At 60.5% G+C, this 18,667-nt stretch overlaps 13 protein-coding genes across 13 annotated transcripts; 8 read left to right on the top strand and 5 right to left on the bottom strand.

The window, feature by feature from the left end:
* Window positions 1-7: 7 nt before the first annotated feature.
* On the bottom strand, window positions 8-1,303 carry OSTLU_17607 (predicted protein; the record flags this gene model as incomplete). The annotated part of the gene is made up of 1 exon (XM_001420612.1): window positions 8-1,303. The coding sequence occupies one exon, from the start codon at window positions 1,301-1,303 to the stop codon at window positions 8-10; it is 1,296 nt and encodes a 431-aa protein (XP_001420649.1).
* Window positions 1,304-1,578: 275 nt separating this feature from the next.
* On the top strand, window positions 1,579-2,133 carry OSTLU_26844 (predicted protein; the record flags this gene model as incomplete). The annotated part of the gene is made up of 1 exon (XM_001420775.1): window positions 1,579-2,133. One exon carries the CDS (start codon window positions 1,579-1,581, stop codon window positions 2,131-2,133), a length of 555 nt encoding a protein of 184 aa, XP_001420812.1.
* A 564-nt stretch (window positions 2,134-2,697) lies between these two features.
* OSTLU_26843 (predicted protein) lies at window positions 2,698-3,533 on the bottom strand (the record flags this gene model as incomplete). Its single annotated transcript, XM_001420611.1, has 2 exons — window positions 2,698-3,257; window positions 3,395-3,533. 2 exons carry the CDS (start codon window positions 3,531-3,533, stop codon window positions 2,698-2,700), a joined length of 699 nt encoding a protein of 232 aa, XP_001420648.1.
* A 514-nt stretch (window positions 3,534-4,047) lies between these two features.
* OSTLU_93538 (predicted protein) lies at window positions 4,048-4,842 on the top strand (the record flags this gene model as incomplete). Its single annotated transcript, XM_001420774.1, has 1 exon — window positions 4,048-4,842. A coding segment is annotated over one exon (795 nt), but the record flags the coding sequence as incomplete, so codon positions are not given.
* Window positions 4,843-5,654: 812 nt separating this feature from the next.
* OSTLU_5015 (predicted protein) lies at window positions 5,655-6,371 on the top strand (the record flags this gene model as incomplete). The annotated part of the gene is made up of 2 exons (XM_001420773.1): window positions 5,655-5,917; window positions 5,966-6,371. Coding segments are annotated over 2 exons (669 nt in total), but the record flags the coding sequence as incomplete, so codon positions are not given.
* A 277-nt stretch (window positions 6,372-6,648) lies between these two features.
* On the top strand, window positions 6,649-7,552 carry OSTLU_17602 (predicted protein; the record flags this gene model as incomplete). The annotated part of the gene is made up of 2 exons (XM_001420772.1): window positions 6,649-6,796; window positions 6,837-7,552. 2 exons carry the CDS (start codon window positions 6,649-6,651, stop codon window positions 7,550-7,552), a joined length of 864 nt encoding a protein of 287 aa, XP_001420809.1.
* Window positions 7,553-7,758: 206 nt separating this feature from the next.
* On the top strand, window positions 7,759-9,018 carry OSTLU_17601 (predicted protein; the record flags this gene model as incomplete). The annotated part of the gene is made up of 1 exon (XM_001420771.1): window positions 7,759-9,018. One exon carries the CDS (start codon window positions 7,759-7,761, stop codon window positions 9,016-9,018), a length of 1,260 nt encoding a protein of 419 aa, XP_001420808.1.
* Window positions 9,019-9,204: 186 nt separating this feature from the next.
* Window positions 9,205-9,972, bottom strand: OSTLU_26838 (predicted protein; the record flags this gene model as incomplete). The annotated part of the gene is made up of 1 exon (XM_001420610.1): window positions 9,205-9,972. The coding sequence occupies one exon, from the start codon at window positions 9,970-9,972 to the stop codon at window positions 9,205-9,207; it is 768 nt and encodes a 255-aa protein (XP_001420647.1).
* A 1,340-nt stretch (window positions 9,973-11,312) lies between these two features.
* Window positions 11,313-12,448, top strand: OSTLU_17599 (predicted protein; the record flags this gene model as incomplete). Its single annotated transcript, XM_001420770.1, has 1 exon — window positions 11,313-12,448. A coding segment is annotated over one exon (1,136 nt), but the record flags the coding sequence as incomplete, so codon positions are not given.
* A 196-nt stretch (window positions 12,449-12,644) lies between these two features.
* Window positions 12,645-14,327, top strand: OSTLU_10064 (predicted protein; the record flags this gene model as incomplete). The annotated part of the gene is made up of 1 exon (XM_001420769.1): window positions 12,645-14,327. A coding segment is annotated over one exon (1,683 nt), but the record flags the coding sequence as incomplete, so codon positions are not given.
* Window positions 14,328-14,526: 199 nt separating this feature from the next.
* OSTLU_17597 (predicted protein) lies at window positions 14,527-15,647 on the bottom strand (the record flags this gene model as incomplete). The annotated part of the gene is made up of 1 exon (XM_001420609.1): window positions 14,527-15,647. A coding segment is annotated over one exon (1,121 nt), but the record flags the coding sequence as incomplete, so codon positions are not given.
* Window positions 15,648-15,919: 272 nt separating this feature from the next.
* OSTLU_17596 (predicted protein) lies at window positions 15,920-16,996 on the bottom strand (the record flags this gene model as incomplete). Its single annotated transcript, XM_001420608.1, has 1 exon — window positions 15,920-16,996. The coding sequence occupies one exon, from the start codon at window positions 16,994-16,996 to the stop codon at window positions 15,920-15,922; it is 1,077 nt and encodes a 358-aa protein (XP_001420645.1).
* Window positions 16,997-17,169: 173 nt separating this feature from the next.
* On the top strand, window positions 17,170-18,666 carry OSTLU_17595 (predicted protein; the record flags this gene model as incomplete). The annotated part of the gene is made up of 1 exon (XM_001420768.1): window positions 17,170-18,666. One exon carries the CDS (start codon window positions 17,170-17,172, stop codon window positions 18,664-18,666), a length of 1,497 nt encoding a protein of 498 aa, XP_001420805.1.
* Window position 18,667: the final 1 nt, after the last annotated feature.

Raw genomic sequence — 18,667 nt, 5'->3', positions numbered from 1 at the left:
AATCAATCTAATATACAATTGTTTCAAACTCGCGCCGCGCTTCCTCCAGTTCGGCCGCGTCCGGCATGTTCGCGTCGCGATACTTTTCGGGATGCGCTCGCTTGTTTTGTCCGGTCGCCTTGTACATTCGAGCTCGCCAGCTCGCGTGCACTTCCACCCCAGCCAAGCTCGCGATGCGATCGTTGTACGCGAACTGCGCGTCACCGAACATGTGCGCGTGTCTTCGCGGAATTTCGCCGTGAGGCTCGAGCTTCGCATCGAGTTCAGCCGCACCTCGAGCGCACTCTTCACGCGTCGGCATCGGCACGACTCCGGAGAGCATGCGCGCTATCCACTCACTCTGTAGTTCGAACATTGGAAATGGCACGACTTTCCACGGCAAACCGACGAACGACATGGACGGTGCATTGACCGAAATGCAATGCTCGTACAACGGCGCGACGTAGTTATCTTCCACCGAGACCAAATCCTGCGGCAGAAATTCAAAACGATACTTGTAACCTGTACAAAACACGCACACGTCGCAGTCTGCCGCAACCGTGTCATCTTCGAAAACCACCGAACCATCGGACTCGAATCGTTTCACGTTTGGTTTACGGAAAATATTCCCGCGGGCGCCGATGCCCTCGGTGGATTTGGCCCATTCGGGATTTTGCCACGTGCGCGCCGACAAGTACACCGTCGAAGCGACTTCGGCGATTTCCCGCGAGATATCTTCTCCGCTCGCCATCGCGCCTATGAGCAACACCTTCTTCCCGACGAAGCGTGTGTCATTGGGAATCCTGTACTCGTGACTGTGCATTCGTTCCCCCGGCCACGTCTGCGCACCGTCGAATTCCGGCACTCGTGGCTCGTTGTAGTGCCCGTTCGCGACGACTACGGCGTCGAACATTTCCCGCCGCGTCTCATCGTCTTTTCCGCTCTTCCACACCACTTCCCAAGCGCTCGACCACCGCGCCTCCTCTTCCGCGCTCTCCCGCACCGCGCGCACCACCGACGTCACCCGCGCGTCGTACTCCACGAATCTTTCGAGCCCAAACGTCTCCGCGTACCTCTGCAAATACCTTCGCACCTCCTCGCGTCCGCAAAACCGTCGCATATCGCCACCGCGCTCGCCCGTCGCGTCGAACGGAAATTCTCGAAATCCCATCACCTCTCGCGGCAGATTCGTTCGCAACGACGCGTACATCGGCGTCGGCGCCTTTGATTTCGACGCCGTCGCCTCGTCGCCGTCGTACCGCCACGTCCCTCCCAGCGAATCCGCAACCTCGAACGCGCGCGCGTCGTGACCTTGGCGTCGCATCGCGCGCAGCGCGCTCAGTCCCGCGGCGCCCGCGCCGACGATCGCGACGCGCGCGCGTCGTCGCGTCGTCGTCGTCGTCGTCGTCGTCGTCGTCGTCTGTTCGGCGTCGGCGTCATCATCTTTCACGCGCGCCGCGCGCATCGCGACCGCGACGCGACGCGCGCGACGCGCGACGACGCCACCGACGCCACCGACGCGCGTCGTCGTCGTCGTCCCGCGCGCGTCGCGCGTCCCGACCCGCGCGGCGCGCATGCGGCGCGCCAGTGTGTGACGCGATGCCGACGACGACGACGACGACGACGACGACGACGGCGGCGACGCGTCGAGCGCCCGCGACGACGCGCGCGCGACGACGCGCGTGCGCGACGCGAGCCGCGAGCGAACCGCGGTCGCGCGCGCTGTTCGCGAGCGACGACCGCGGAATCGTGCTGTACGACGGCGTGTGCAATCTGTGCAACGGGGCGGTGAACTTCGCGCTGCGGCACGATCGAGACCGCGCGAGGGGGTCGGTGCGGTTCGCCGCGCTGCAATCGTCCGTCGGGCGCGCGCTGTTGGTGGAGGCGGGACGGGACGCGGACGACATCAGCAGCATCGTGTACGTGGAGGCGAGCGGGACGGCGTACGCGAAGTCGGAGGCGATACTGCGCATAGGGAGAGATTTGTTGGGGGCGCCGTTCGGGGGGGCGGCGCGAGTGGCGATGTGGGCGGTGCCTCGGGTGGTGGGGGATTGGGTGTACGATCGCGTGGCGGATAATCGGTACTCGATCTTGGGACGCAGGGACGAGTGTCGATTCGGCGACGACGAAGACGACGATCGATTTCTCGCGTAGGGGTGGTAGGTTCTCTAGTCTAGTTTTGGATATTAACACGGACGATTCGTCATCGACGACCGCCGCGACCGCCGCCGCGACCGCCGCCGCGACCGCCGCCGCGACCTTTGACGTATAAACCGCCCGTCTTGCCGCTTCTGATGTCCTTATCGAACGAAGAAGGCTTGTAGTCGGACATGTCGTTCGCGCTGAATTTATCGTTTCGTTTCGCCGTCTACGATGATGAAAAATGATGAGCGCGGCCGTCAGTCGAATGTTTGAGCGAAGAAAGTTCTCCGCCGAGGACGCGAACGCGAGCGAGCGAGGCTCTGTGATAACAGGCCCATGGTCTGTCCCGTGACGTAATTGCGACGACGTCGCGCCCGCCTAGGCAATGGAATATGGTCCTGCTCTTTCGGGAGGCGTCTTCGTGAGAAGAGCCTACGACCGAAGAGTCTATATACGGTGTTTACGTAGAGATATACGTCGTGGAGTTTCGACGCCTCGTCGCGTTGACATCCTGGGATGCGGGCAGCACCCCAGGGTCCACCGAAATGAGAAAAAAACGAAAAATTGACGGAAATACTAACATCTTCGCGCGCGTTTCGACGAGAGCATCGCACGTACCTTTTTACGTCCACCGAAGCCGTATTTGGAATCCCGATCCTCGCGCTTGCGCTTGGCGTCGCCACCCGCGCCCTCGAACGGCGCCTTGCCGTCGTCCGCGAACCCACTCTTCTGGCGCTGCTTCCTCCACTTATCCAAACTTTTAATTTGCGATTTCTTGTCGAGCGTTCGTTGCTTGATCTTCTCGGCTTGCACTTGTTTACCGTACTTTTTCGATTCGCGCGCTTTCCTGCGCTCCTCGCGAATCTCCAACTGTTGTTGCTCGAACAATAACTCACTTCGCACGCGCTTCATGTGCTCATCGCTCTTCACCATTTCAGCGTAGTAATCATCCGGTCTTCGCACGGGAACTCCGAGATCTTTCAACCGTCGCACGCACTCGTTCGCGCTCTCCAACGCTCGCTCGTAAAAAAACGTTTCCCTCGTCAAGTCGTCGTTCACATCCACCACGCGCTCCGCATTCGTCCCCGTGATCGTCATGTGATCGATCCATTTCGCCTTATGCGTCCATTTAAAATCTACGCCGCACCGCGCGGTTCCATCACCGTCGTCGTCAGTCTTCGCGTTCGGTCTCGACAACCCCGCGCGCGCCTCCGTCCCGTTCCCGTCCCATCCCATCCTTCCCTCATCCGCCGCGCGTCGCGTCGCGTCGCACCTTCCAGGCTCGCCTCCAACCCCTTTTCATTGTTCGCGTAACTCTTCCTCGCCGTCGCGCCGTCCCGCGCGCCCGCGCGCTCGCGTTTCACCGATTCCAGCGCCGCCATCTCGCGCTCGAGTTCGTCGTCCGAATCCATCCCGCGTTCGCCGTCGTCGTCGTCGTCGGTCGACGCGTCGTCGTCGTCGTCGCGATCGACGTCATCATCGCGCGCGTCCTCGTCGTCGCCGTCGTCGCCGTCGCGTCGTCGTCGCGCGCGCATCGTCGCCGTGTGCCGTCGACGCGCCGCCGTCCGACGGTTCCGACTGTTTACCCATACGACGGTGCGAGACTCGGCATGTAGCGCTAAACTCGGACCTCGTGACGGTTGCGATGGCTGGCGCGTGTCGGCGCACGATGCGCGCGCGAACGGCGACGACGGGCGTCACGCGTCGACGCGCGCGATGCCGTGCGCGCGTGCGAACTCGTCTCCGACGATCGCGCGTCCGTCGACGCCGCGACGCGCGCGAAAGACGTCGCGAGGACGCGCGGATGGACGTCGACGCGCGCGCGCGCGCGGGACATCGCGAGACGGCGAGGGGGCGCGAAGCGGCGCGACGACGCGCGAGGACGGCGTGAGCAGGCGAGGAGCGCTGGGGAGAGGGATCGCGCTCGTGGGCGCGGTCGGGGCGGGCGAGATCGGCGCGGCGCCGGCGCGGGCGTTCATAGATTTACCGAGTCGGCTCCACAACAGATACTTCTTCGTGAGGCACGGAGAATCGGTGCTGGACGTGCGGAACGGGGGGATGATTTTGAGTAACCCGAGCTTCAAGTACGACACCACGTTCGGGCTGACGGCGAGAGGCCGAGCGCAGATGCAAGAGGCGGCGAAGACTATTTTAAGGGATTTCGACGGCGCGCCGGCGTGGTTGTACACGTCGAATTTTCAGCGGTCGTTTCAAAGCGCGTTGGTGCTCAGGGAAGAGATCGGGCTGTTGTTTTCGCAGATGCGCACCGAGTTTAGCGGGTTATTAGATCCGAGAAAGATGGGTGCGTTGGATTTCGGCTCGCAAGAGGCGTGGGTTGACGTTTGGAAGAACGATTTCGACGACCCCTCCTCGACGCCGCCTCCGGTGCCGAGTTCGTTGCAACCGTCGGCGAGCGTGGAGTCGTGCTTAGACATTTATCGACGCGCCCTCGAGGCGTTCACGCGTCTCGAAGCCACGTATTACGGCGAAGACATCATCATCGTCTCCCATCAGGACACCCTCAGCGTCTTCGCCGCCGCGTTGAACGGCACCGACCTCTCCCGCCACCACCTCGACTACCCGTTCGAGCTCGGGCAGGTTCGATGCGTCGACCTGACCGTGCCCCCTCGCGACGGTTCGATCGCCCCGACTGATCTTCGCGGCGATTACGCCGTCGGCGACAGCGCGATTAATTATTCCTCGTCGTCGACCGCGGCGTAGCGCAGACGGACGGATGCGAAATCAAAAATCCAAAAATGCACGAAATCACACCTCGCGCGGCGCCAGCGCAGCGCGCCAACCGGGATACCGGGATACGCGCGCGCGCGCCGCGTCACACGCCGTCGCGCACGCCCGCGCGCGCGCCCGGTCGACGCGCGGTCGCCCGAAGACGCCTCCGCTCGGGATAGCCGACGCGCGACGCGCGACGACGCGACGCGCGCGCGCGTTTCGCGTCGCGCGCGTCGCGATCGTGGATAGCGTATCCAAACGAATCGAGCGAACGCATTCGCGTCGTGCGACGCGCGCGGACGAGCGAACGGGGACGAGGGACGGTGAAGATGCGCGCGATGCGAGCGCCGACGTCGACGGGCGCGCGCGCGGGAGAAAGGGCGCGAAGAGAGAGGGTCGGGCGAGGGAGAGACGACGGGAAGGTACGGACGCGATCGACGGCGAGGACGACGCGGACGCGAGCGGTGACGGATTCGAACGATACGCGCGTCGTCGCGGATGAGAGATTCGTGGTGAAGACGGAAGTGGAGAGCGTCGCGACGAGCGCGGCGGCGGTGAGTCGAAAGGTGCGACCGGGGATGCGTCGGGTGTTTTGCGACGAGAGCTCGTTGGAGACGCCGCGGGAGGAGAGTAAGATTCGGGAGTTTTGGTATCCGGTGATGTTTGAGAGCAAGTTTAAGGAAATCGACGAAGAAGTCGAGGTTGTTTTGCTAGATGAGACGTGGGTGGTGCGCAAGGTTGCGGAAGGGCAGTACGAATGCGAGAGTAAGAAGAGTCCGCGTACGATGCTGGCGACGGGGACGAGGGACGGGCTCGTCATGGTGTGGCCTTCGATGAATTGTGGACCCACGGAGGAGCTTCCGTCGCACTTTGCGGCGCCAGAAGGGTACACCATTCACGCAGAACTCATCATCGAGGACGTTCCCGTCGAACACGGGTTGTTGATGGAGAACTTGCTCGATTTGGCGCACGCGCCGTTTACGCACACCGGCACCTTTGCCAAGGGTTGGGGCGTGCCAAACATGGTCAAGTTTGCGTCTCGCAAATTAAGAAAAGACGGCGACGGGTGGCACGATATGGGTAACTTTCTCGCCAACGGTCGCAGCGAAGGGAGCTGGAAACCGTACCCCATCGACATGAAGTTTTTGGCGCCGTGCATGGTTGACAGCCACATTGGCTTGGCGCAAGCGGGCGCAGTGGGTAAGGGTGCGCAGTTTAAGGAAGGTGTCAGCGCGTTGGAGTGCGAGAAGCACTTGCATCAGCTCCACGTGTGCTTGCCTAGCACTCCAGGTCACACGCGTTTGCTCTACCGTATGTCCCTCGATTTTGCCTCGTGGGCCCAATACGTCCCGGGCATCGAATACATCTGGACCGAGATGGCGAACCAAGTTCTCGGCGAGGATTTACGTCTAGTCACGGGTCAACAAGACCGCATGCAGCGTGGTGCCCGAGTTTGGGCCCATCCCGTAGCTTATGATAAGCTCGGTTTACATTATCGCCGGTGGCGCAACGTTATCGACGGGAAAGACGCCGACGGTTGCGCCATCGAGTAAACGCGCTCGACCGGCTCTTACCGTTTCACACACCACCCATCACCACAACATTGTAAACTATTTCATTTACCACCAGCGCCAGCGCCAAGGCAACCTCTCTCTTCTCCCTCTTCGCTCGCCCTCTGGGTTCGCGCAGATCCATCCCACCCCGCGCTCAGATTCGATCGAAGCGACGTTTTTGGCGGGAGAAACGAATTACGAACTCTTCACAACTTTGCGCGTCAAACGCTCACGAACTCGCGCGATGGCCACTATGATTTCACAAAAAAACGCCCTGTTATTCACCGCCGCCACGGGCTTCGGCTACGGGCTGCAGTTCATGCCCGAACTTCCGAGTGCGTCGACGGACCGCGCGAATGCGTTCGGAGAATTGACTGAATTACCGTTGCGCGGTGTGAACTGACGGAGTATACGCGATTTTAAATGCCACAGCGTTCGCGCAGCCGATGATGAAGTACTACGGTCTTAAGAGCACCGTTATCTCTGACTTTATGATGCACGCGACCGGAATCATGCTCTTAACGTCCATGGTCGCCCTCGTGTACGTCGCGAGGACGCAATCCGAGCCGACGCTGCACCGATTCACATTCGCGCAGATGATCGGATGCTTCTCTCGCATCACCGTTATGTCGTGCCACGGCGCCAAGTCGCGCATCGGTGGTCTTCAAGTGACCAAGGAGCTCGCGATGGGATCCAAGGTGGGCTTGCTCACGTTTATCTTGCTCGCCGAGTCGCAACGCGGTACGACGCGTCTTACTCCGATGCGCAACTTTATCACGGATTCCAAGACTGTCAAGCAAAAGATCATCGCCGCCTCTTTGCTTATGGAGTTGTACTACATGCTCATGCTTCACTTCGGCGACGCCACCGTCGCGGGCTGGTTCTCGTCCAAGATCAAAGCCACCGATTATATCGCAATCCACTGGACCGCCACCATCGGCTTTCTTCGCTGGATGGGCACAATGAAGATGTTCACCATCCTTCCCGAGGAATCTCTCGGCACCGTGGCCAAGTTCCACGCCGTGGACAACTTGATGAACCTTTACATGATGCGTAAGCACGCCGCCGCCTTCAAGGCTGCCGAGTTCACGAAGCACTTCACCATGGGCGTCGCCCGACTCGGCGCCACGCTCTTCGCCGCCATGTGAGCAAACCGCGAAACCGAAGTCTCTCAATCGCCCGTCGATCTTGGACGAGAAATGAATAAGCAACTTAACCGCATTTAGAATCGTGTAATTTAAACTCTTTCACGCACTTTCACGCGCTTCATGACTTCGCCGCTCGCGCGCGTTCGCGAACGACTGCTCAGAGCGAAAAGCGCGACACAACCGCCGCCGTCACTGTCCCTCGCGTCATGTCGCCGTCATCCTCCGTGCTCGAACCCGAGGACGGCGAACCGTTCGCGCGCGTCCATCGAGCGCACTACCGCGGTTTCGTCGTGGACGCGCCCTCGGTGCTTCCCGCGTCGCTTCACGACGACGTCGAACGCGCGTTCGACGACATGCGCAGCCGAGGCGAATTCACGCACGACGTCGTTTCCGCCGGAAATAAAGTGTCCACGACGTACGTGCGGCGCTGCCTGCTCGGTGAGGACGGAATGACGTATCATTATCAGAAGTTACGCCTGTTTGCGCAACCGTGGCGCGGACGGGAGGCGTACGAAGTGGTGAGACGGTTGAACGAGACGCTGACGAGGAGCGCGCGAGAGCGATGCGAAAAGCTCGGCGGAGCGTTCGCGGAGAGTGAGTGCGAATACAACGTGACGCTGATTAATTACATGGAAACAGAGGGTGAGAGCGAAATAGAGCTACGGAATGAGGAGAAGTTCGATCTCGGGACGACGTCGGTGAGTTGGCACAGCGATTCGTCGTTGCGAGAAAACTCCACCGTGGCGGTGTATCACACATACGAGGCGCCAGAGAGAAAAGACTGGCGAGTGGCGCTGAGGGCGTTGAACGCGGAGTGCGAGGTGCTTTGCGTGCCTTTGGAGGATAAAGCGACGTATTACATGTGTGGTGAGTTCAACGCCACTCACCATCACGCCGTGCTCACCGGCTCGAGTGCGAGATATTCTTCGACACATCGAGTCGCCGTGGTGGCCAAGGATACGTTCCAGTACATCAAAAGGCGGTGTATCGATGCGCTCGCAATTGTACCAGACTTAGAGCGCGAGAATAAACCTTTGGATGCGAAACAGATACAGTTCTTAGCCGACGTCCATCGCGAGGTTGAATTTCAATGGATTAGAATGTTTCACCTGCAAGGCGAAGCACACGCGGCGTGGCACGATACGTATTGGACGAGAAAAATCGCCGAGCTCACCGAGGCGTGGGATCGCATGGAGGCTTGCTTTCGAGTGATTTTGTCCAAGCTCAAGCGTTCATCTCGCTCGCCCGAGTCGCCGCCTCGAGCGTACGCGATGCTGCTTTACGCGCTGAAAACCGTCAAGGAGTTGCGAGACGAGTACACGAAGCGAACCAAGGCGTCGGCGTACGCGTCGCTACCGCCGTCGCAACGTCCAGTTGATCTGCCCGCGTACGACAATACTTCTCCCCTTCCGTTCGAGCTCAAACCCGTGATTTACTTTCTCGAGGAGGAGCAAAACAAAGTGTGAATCTATCGATCCGTCGCGTAGAGTTTAGAAATTGTAGTTCAGACATTGCATCGTGTGCATAGAAATTGTGCTTGTCTCTTGTTTACAACAAAATTGGAGGGTGATGTCGACGATTTCGGCGTTCTTGCGCGCCCTGTGAATCATCGAGCGTCGGCGTAGTCTACATACAAGCGCGTGCTGCGCTAATTATTCGTCGTTGTGGTCGACGGCGAGCGTAATTTGTCGCGTCTCTTCTTCTTCGCTGGAAGAAATTCGCTTGGCGCGATTCTCGAGGTTTTCACTCGCGCTATGCTCGGCACTTCCACCGTCACTTCCCTGGCCGCTTCCCTGGCCGCTTCCACTGTTGGTTTTACCTTTTTCTTCGCGATCTTTCCTCTTACGTCCCGCGCGGACGTCGCTTCTCTTCGCGTCTGTCGCGTCTCCCGACGCCCGGGTCGATTCAGAGCTATCCTGCGCTCGTTTGAGCGTCAGACGATACTTCTGCAAATGCGAAGCGACGTTTTCACGCGTCAACCCTTTGACATTCATTATTTTCATAATCGCCTTCGGCACCGCCGTCTTAACCCCGAGCTTTTGCACCGCCGCGATGAATTGCGCGTGCAGTTGCGGCGTCCACACCAACCGCTGTCGCTTGCTCAGCTCCACCTCGCGCTCGACGCCGATATCGCGCTCAGCCGCCGCCGAACCGGTGGCGGCGAGAAGATCCATCATCGTTCCACCCCCACGACTCCCCGACGCGAACGCCGCGTGCTGCGCCGCCGCCGCGTGTTGCAAATAATTCCACTGCCGCGTAAACGTAAACGCGCTCGCGTACGCCCGCTCCTGAATCTGTCTCGAAAACGAATCCCCCGGCACCGCCACCGCGCGCGCCGCGCCCGCGTACGCGTCGTACGTCATCGGCGACATCGCTCGCATCGCATCGTACGCCCCGTACACCGCCGGATACACCGTCATCGCCGCATACGGCGGTCTCGCCGCGTTCGCGTTCGCGTTCGCGTTCGCGTTCGCGTTCGCGTTCGCGTCGCCCCGCGCGTCCGCCCTCGCGTCGTCGTCCCGCGCCCTCGTCCTCGCCTCCGCCGCCCGCGCCGTCGCGTCGCTCCCCGTCCCCCTCCCCATCGTCGACGATCGTCGTCGATCGCTCGTCGCCGCGCGTCGCGCGCGCCCTCGAATCCGCGTCGCGCCCGCGCGATCGTCGATCGGCGGCGGCGCCCAACGAACTCCGATCCGAGCCGCTCGACGCGCGCCGAACGCGTCGACGCGTCGCGACGCGCGCGCGTCGAGCGTCGAGCGTCGAGCGTCGACTCTTCGCGTCGCGTCGCGTCGCGCGGCGTCGTCGCCGTCGCGCGGCGTCGTCGCCGCCGTCGTCGCGCGGCGCGAAACGGCGACCGAAAGACGTCGGGCGCGTGTCGAGATCGGCGAGTCGCGGAAAATACCATCTAGTGTAAAGTGAATGTTAAATACGTAACATCGTTTGGTCCGCTGTCGCGGTGTTTCGGGTCCGCCCGCGGTGGTGTGTTTCGCCCCCGAGGGCCGTTCGACCGATCGCGCGTCGAACGGGCGATCGGTCGATCGTCGATCGACGCGAACGAGCGATCGACGAATGTGCGATGGAGACGGCGCGGGCGACCGATCGCGGCGGCATCGCGCGACGCGAGCGACGCGCGCGCGGGGGGGCGCGGGCGAGGGGGCGGGCGGGCGTCGCGGATCGGTTCGGTTCGGCGCGGTTCGGCGCGGTTCGGCGCGGTTCGGCGCGGTTCGGCGCGGTTCGGCGCGGTTCGGTTCGACCGCGCGACGGATTGATTGATTGGTTCGCGACGATGGCGACGACGCGGACGCGCGGACGCGGACGCGAACGACGCGGACGATGGTGGATGGTGCTCGTGGGCGCGATCGCGGTCGTCGCGGTGGCGTCGAGCGTCGGCGCGCGGGGCGCGGGGGTGGCGACGGGCGAAGGGGAAGGCGAAGGCGAGACGCGCTCGCGCGACGCGGTGCGAGGCGCGGTCGGGGACGCGTCGTGCGACGTGGAGGACGTCGAGGGCGCGAACGAGGCGCAGTTACACTCTATTCTCAGTGAGTTGACGAATACGACGTATTTTAGGTTGTTTCAAGTGGATTTGAAACGGACGTGTAAGTTTTGGAAGGCGACGGAAGGCGCGGAGACGAAGACGGAGACGGAGCCGTCGTGCGAGGCGCCGTCCGGTGCGACCGCGGCGTTCGGTGACGGTGGTCACGGCGGTGGTGGTTTTTCTTCCGCCCCGTTCGCGTCGTCGTCGTCGGCGTCGCCGCCGAAGACGATGTGCTCGCTAGATTTGGAACATAAGGATGGCTCGGAACCGACGCTGCGGAGCCCGGTGACGGATAGCGTTGATCGAACCATCAGTACGCCCGAGGCGGAGGCGTTGACGTCCATCGACGTCCCGGAAACGGAATGCTCGGATGAGGATTTGCCGACGTTTTGGACGGACATGTGCCACAAGTTTGCGCCCGAGGAGCAAACAGAGTACGTAAACTTGCAGCTGAATCCAGAGCGATGGACTGGATACAACGGATCGCACGTTTGGCGGGCCATTTACGAAGAGAATTGCTTAAAGTCGGCGTCGAGCGTGGATGAAATGTGCTACGAAGAGCGGGTGCTGTATCGCCTTTTGTCCGGCATGCATTCGAGCATCAACATCCACATCGCGCTTCACTCCAAGCCTCCGAAACGCGCGCTCGGGGAAACGGAGTGGGGAAGCGATCCCAAAAAGTTCGTGGAAATATTCGCCAAGCACCCAGAACGTCTGAAAAACTTGCACTTTTCTTTCGTCGTCCTCTTGAGAGCGCTTCGTAAGGCGGCCCCGGCGCTGTCGAAGATGGACGTTCGCATCGGTCAAGACGCCGAAGAGGACGAGCGAACGCACGCTTTGATGAGTCGCTTGCTGGAAAGCCACATTTTGTCGTCTTGTCGCGATGTCTTCGGTGCTTTCGATGAAAAGTCTCTTTTTCGCGATGTGCAGTCGACGTTGAGTGCGAACTCGGGAATGATCAGCGGAGTGGGAGAAGAGCTTCTCGCGCCGGTGTCGCTGAAGAGCCAGTTCAAAGACATCTTCTTGAACATTAGCGAAGTCATGGACTGCATTTCGTGTCAAAAGTGCAAGCTTCACGGTAAACTTCAACTCTTGGGTCTTGGTTCGGCGTTGAAAGTCTTGCTCTTGCCCGAAGATCTCTTGGAGTCTTCTTTGAACAAGCAAGAGGTGGTGGCTCTTGTGAACACCATTGCAAAGTTTAGTCACGCCATTCGCAAAGTGCCCGAACTCATGAATGCGGCGAGGCAGGACGCGTTGAAGAGCTCAGTAGATTTGGAAAGCGTTGGTTTACATCTGCGCGAAACTGAAGGCGGTCAAAAGGTGGAGCAGAGCCCACTGGAGGCGGCGATTGCAGCTACCGCGACGTACGTGAAATCTGGCGCGTTGACGCCAGAATCAGAGGCAGCCATCGTGAGCGCAATGCTCGAGGATAATCCAAAAGTTGTCGTCTTAGCAAAGTACTACGCTGAGAGCATGCCGTGGAGATTCATCGAACACGCGCTTCGCGCACTCGGCGTACCCCTACCCAAAGGCGGCATTGAAGATGACCCCCCGGTTGACTTGGTCGTCGTCGGCGGCGGTTTAGCGGGCTTGACGGCTTCACTCACCGTGCTCGATCGTGGCGGTAGGGTGACGTTGGTAGAGAAAGAGGCATATGTTGGTGGTAATTCTCAGTGGGCGTCTTCGGGGATCAACGGAGTGATCAAGACTTCGTTTGAAGATAATCCCGACAGCGTCGAAGCGTATTCAGACGACTGCGAAAAATCCTCCTACGGAAACGGCAACGGTCGCGAAAATCTCGATCCCGAAACCGTCGAACATATCCCGACGCTCACTAGCCAGGCTGGTGCCACGATTGAATGGCTTCGTCGACGCGTTGGCGCCGATTTAAGCCTACTTTCGAGGCTTGGAGGGCACAGCTACGCTCGTACGTACAGACCGAACGAAGGTATGGCGGGATCGTCTCTCGTTTTCGCACTCAAAGGGAAATGCGAAGACTACATTCAATCTGGGCGATTTAAAGTGGTGAAAAAGGCTAGGGTGAGTGAAATAATCACTGCTGAAGATGGCGCGATCAATGCCGTGCGTTGGACGCCATCCGATGGTTCGAATGGTAGTAATGTAGGCGGCGAAGTCAGAGCACGCCACGTGCTGCTCGCCACCGGGGGATACTCGAATGACAAGCAAGGAGAAGACGCATTACTGAGCAAGTACGCGCCTCAGCTCACAAAGTTCGCCACGACAAACACGAAAGGCACGACCGGTGATGGACACAAGCTCGCTTTTGGATTAGGCGCTGGTGCTGTTGACATGCAACGCGTTCAAGTACATCCCACGGGCTTCATCAATCCTGAAGACGAGGGCGCCGACACGAAAACGCTTGCCGCAGAATTACTCCGAGGTGCGGGTGGTATTCTATTGAATCGTTCGGGTAAACGATTTGCCAACGAGCTTGGCACGCGTGATTACGTCAGCGCTCGCATGCAAGAAGAAGACGCAGAAAAGCTCGACTTCGTGTTACTGCTTGATGAAAAAGGCGCGAGCGAAGCGAACAAGCATGTGCCGCTTTACGTGAAGAAGAACCTGATGACCAAGTTCGACACACTCGCGGATTTGACGAAGTGGATGTCCGTCCGTGGAAACACGACGGAGTCTCAGCTTCGTGCGACGTTGGAGCAGTACAACGACCAAGCCAATGCGGGTCTCGATGAATTCAACAAGACATACTTTGCTAACGCGCCTTTCAAAGTTTCTGGGCCGTTTTACGCCGGGCGAGTCACGCCAGTGGTACATTACACCATGGGTGGTGTCAAGGTTGATAGCTATGGACGAGTCGTGCGAGCTGATGGAACGCCCGTCGCTGGATTATTTGCCGCTGGGGAAATCATCGGTGGTGTGCACGGCAAGAATCGTCTAGGTGGAAATGCGCTCACTGAGTGCGCGGTGTTCGGGCGGCTCGTCGGCACGAACGTGAACATTGTCTCAAACACGGATGCGCCATCTGCCGCGACGGAGGTACCGAAACTGAAGATACCGAAACGAGATCGCATTATCACGCATGAGGAACTCGCTAAACACGCCTCCGCGGATGACTGCTGGGTGGCTTTGTACGGCCGTGTTTACGACTTTACCGATTTCTTGGATGACCATCCCGCCGGCGCCGACGCAATTTTGCGATACGGCGGAGGCGACGGTACGAAAATCTTCGAAGCCGTGCATTCGCGTAACATGCTGAATGACTTCGAAGCAATAGGCACGCTCTCATAGGATTAATAAAAAATTGTTTCATTGTTTTTTACAGTCATACTACTTTGCGCGCCCGCGTCGGCCAAACATCATTTCCACGTCCTCCAAGTTTGAGGACGCTCGATTGGACTTCTTTTTCCTTCGACTTCGCGACTTGTCGTTCGACACCGTAGCGACCGCGAACCCATCTCTCCACCGTTTTGACGCGGGAACTGCGCTAAGCCCGGCCAATTCTTCTTCGACCAAGTCGCTGATTTGCTTCGAGACGCCGACGCCCTTGTTGTATTGCTGCACGTGCGCATTGATGTTCTCCTCCTTGTACCCGAGGCACCGTCCTATCAGCGTTTGATAGTACGCTGAACCCGCCACGATGGCTGCTTGGGCGCCGAAAGAGGCGAGCAGCTTCGCGCGCTCTTTATACGGCGACTTTCGAGGATACAACAGCGCGGTGATTCCGAGCTTTTCTGATGCCCCTGGAGGCGCGACGGTGATGACACCAATTTCATCGTCTTCGGTGATTTCCTTCAGCAATCGGGCGACAAAAGGCATGTCAATGCTTTGTCGTCGACCCAAATCGTCTTCCCAACCAGTCCACAGCTGCACCATGCACATCGGTCTGCATCCACACTGAAACGCCAAAATCTCCCCGGCGTTGAGCGTTGCGTGCTCGTCCGCGGACAAGCCTTGGAAATCTTTCGGACTTCCGTCGGCCCAAAAGCTCGCATCTTCCGAAACTCGCGCGCGTAACTCTTCCAAACTACAAAGTCTCGACACCTCTTCGCACTCGATCGCGCCCGAAAACCCAGGCGCCGGATATTCTCCCGACCTTCGCAGCGTCTCCAGCGTCGTCGTCAAACCGTCGTACGAGCGCGTAAACCTTTCCCGCAACAATCGCGTTGACTTCCTCTTCCCATCCTTTCCAAAGTTCCCATCGACAATTTCACTCAACAACACTCTATTCGTCTCTTCGCACACCTCGAGCACCGCATCGACGCCTCGAAACGCTCCGCGCGCGCGGTTCGCGCTCGTCGCCTCCACCTCTAGATAACTCGCTCGAGTCTCCCCGGGCAATCGCACCCGCAGCGCGTCCCCCACGGCGCACTCGCGAACGGCGTCCGTCGATGATGATGACTTTCTTTCATCCACCGCGATCGCGCGCGTCGTCGCCGCGTCGTCGCCGCGTCGCGCGACGCCTTCGCGTCGCGCACTTCCGGGTGGGTTAGCGCGCACGATGGTCGCGTTGCGCGCGCCCTCTCGCGCTCTCGTCCACCCGCGCGCGCGCGCCGCGGTTCGCGACGGGATCGCGGTCGTCTGCATCGCGTCGGGGGCGTCGTCGACGCGCCCGACGTCGCGATGTCGCGCCGCACCCCGAGGGCGCGGTCGAGGGGACGACTCGGCGCTGGCAATCAGTGAACGCGTGGTTTGGGAAATCTCAGCGATGTGTTGCGTATTCGAGGTCGTTTTTCATAGATCACCGGACGGTTTCGACGGAAACCCGATATGTCTCAACCCGAGTGTGCGGGCATGTTGTCGTCAGATTAATCAGAAAGCGGGCAAGCGGCTACGCGGGCGCGGTCCGGGTGGCTTGGCTAGGCGTCGGTGTCGGTGTCGGTGTCGGTGTCGACGTTGTCGCGGCGCACGGCGGGCGACGCGGATTCCAGGGCGCGAATTCTATCGCCGAGTCGCTCGACGACGGCTTCGAGCTCGCGCTCGTACGATTCGGCTCGAGACCTTTCCTCGATCGCGCGCGCGAGGGACGAGCGACAGTCGTCGAGCTCATTTTCGATGCGTTCTCGCGAAGTGCGCTCTTTCTCGGCCGCTGACTTCCATCGTCGCGCGGTGCCGAGGGCCTCTTCGAGCGCGGCCTCCGTCTCGGCGACGAGTGCGACGTCGTCTTCCATCGCCGAAGAAGTCGAGTTTCTGAGCGTGCTCGCACCATCTGCACTATTCGCGTGTTGAACGCGTTCGAGCGCTTGCAATCGCGCCTTGGCGTCGCGCATCGCGTCGGCCACGCGTCTCGCCGCCACCGTCGCGGCGTCGCGCTCGCCCAACTCCTCCCCCAACGCGTCGCCCAATATCCTTTTAACCTCCGTGCTCGATGCCTCCAACGACGTTGCCCGCCGCCGCGCATCCGCCAACTCGGCTCTAATTGCGCTCATCGCCGCGTCTTTCTCTCGTCGCGCTCTGTCAATCTCTCTTTTAAAATTCTTTGCCTCGCTCGCCGCCGATTTCCCGCGCGCGGCGTCCACCTGCATCGCCCCTAATTCCCGCGTCGAAGCCTCCAGTGCCTGTCTGAGGCTCTCACATTCCGTTTTATACATCACGCACTCCTCTCGCTCGCGCCTCGCCGCGCGTTCGGTCTCCTCCACTCGCCGCGCCAACGCCTCGTATCGTCGCGCCAGGCGTTCGGCGCCGTCCCTCCGCGTTCGCTCCTTCGTCTCCATCTCGCTCGTCGCTTCCTCCAGCGCGTCTTCGGCGCGCGCCAACGCGCGTTCGAGCTCTCGCGCGCGCTCTTCGTGCGCCGCCATCGCGCGCGCCGTCGTCGCGCGTTCTATTTCACTCGAGCTGAGCTCTCGCTGCAGCGTCGCGATCGTCTCCGCGTCGCGCGTCGACCGCGTCAGCGCGCGATCATCGCGCGTCGTCATCACCAACGACTTCGTCGCCATCGCGCGCGCGAAGAGCGCCGCGATCGCGATCGCGACGTCGCGTATTGACGCGTCGACGCGATTTGAATTTCAAACACGTCAAAACGAGACGTTCGGGAGCTCGCGCGCGCGCGCATCGAGCGCGTGAACGCGCGCGGGCGCAGTCGCCGCGCGCGTGGGGATCGCTCGCGTCGATGTCGTCCGCGCGCGCGCCCGTTGACGCTCGCGCGGGCGTGGAAACGTCGAAAGATGATGCGCACGTCTCGGCTGTCGTGCGAACGGATGACGACGACGATGGGTTCCGTGACGACGCCGTGACGCCCGCGGTGACGCAGGCGCGCGCGGCGCATCACGGTCGTGCGCTGCGCACGGCGAGCGCGAACGGAAGAACGTGGACGACGGGACGGAAACGACGACGGAGCGAACTCGGGCCGTTGGGGACGATGGGAGACCTGAAGACGACGCCGATGCAAACGCCGAGAGTAGAGAGCGACGATGTCGGGCTGGGAGGGTTCAACATCGCGAAACGTCGGTCTATGAGCGCGTGTAAGAGCGTGGACGTCGCGGGTGGGAGCGCGGGGGGGTCGATTGGGAGGGAACGCCGGCGGCGGACGCGGCGGGATTCGAGTTCGGCGCGCGCGTCAGGAGGGAAGCGAGGGACTGTGGATGATGACGATGGCGACGGGAATGAAACGCCGGGGTTCGAGGAAGACACGCCGAGGAGTGAGTGGGGAGGGATGTCGCCGGGAGAGTACGGAGGGTCGCAGTACGTCATATCGCCGGCGCGCGAATTTTCGCAGTGCGATAGCGACGAAGATCGGACGGCGAGAGCGAGGGCGGAGAAGATTCGCGATGATGAGTGTAAGAGGGATGCTGCAGCAGCACGCGTTCAGGCGGAAAAGGATCGGCAGCTCAAGTTATATCCAATCTTTCGCACGGGTCAGAAGAAGGTGCACTTGGTTCGTCACGGCCAGAGTACGTGGAACGCCGCGAATTCGGGCCCGGGGTCCTGGGACGAGCCAAAGATGTTCGACGCCGCGCTGACCGAGCTGGGAAGGAAGCAAGCGAAGGCTTTAGGCATGGCTCTTTCGAAGATGCCGAAAAATGCGCTTTGGATCACGTCACCTTTGACGAGGGCGATAGAGACGTGCATCATCGGACGCAAGGCGGCGCTCGAGGCGAAAGCGGCGGAACTGAACAAGGCTCAGCGCGGCGGAGCGAACGTCGCGGACGATGCCTCACCGGACGAGAATGTCGACGACTTAAATACACCGTTGAGTACTTCGTCAAAGAAGGCTTTCAACCCCGAGCGGGAATTTGAAGAGTGGACAAGCCGACTCATGATTCGCGAAGAATTGACTGAGAAACTCAGCTGCTCGGGAGACGTCGGTCGTCCCAGACGCTGCCTTGAGGCGGAATTTCCGGAATTAGAATTAGCACTATCTAGAATCCCTGAAGATCGCTGGTGGTGGGAGGGTTGCGAACATAGGCCCAACGACGCACAGTCAGAACAGTTCAAGTCTCTCGAGCCGCAGACGAACTTCAAGCGCCGCGTCGCGCGTTTCCGCGACTGGCTCCTCAAGCGACCGGAGGAAACGTTTGTGGTCTTCGGACACTCCACATTCTTCAAGGAGTTTTCCAAGTCAGAGCGAAGCATGAAGAATTGCGAGATTCACGAGATGCGCTTGTAGG

Source organism: Ostreococcus lucimarinus, chromosome 12 (assembly GCF_000092065.1).
Source record: "Ostreococcus lucimarinus CCE9901 chromosome 12, complete sequence".
In the NCBI taxonomy this organism is placed as follows: domain Eukaryota; kingdom Viridiplantae; phylum Chlorophyta; class Mamiellophyceae; order Mamiellales; family Bathycoccaceae; genus Ostreococcus; species Ostreococcus sp. 'lucimarinus'.
Note: the sequence above shows the minus strand (reverse complement) of the source record. Positions and strands in the feature narration are given on the sequence as shown.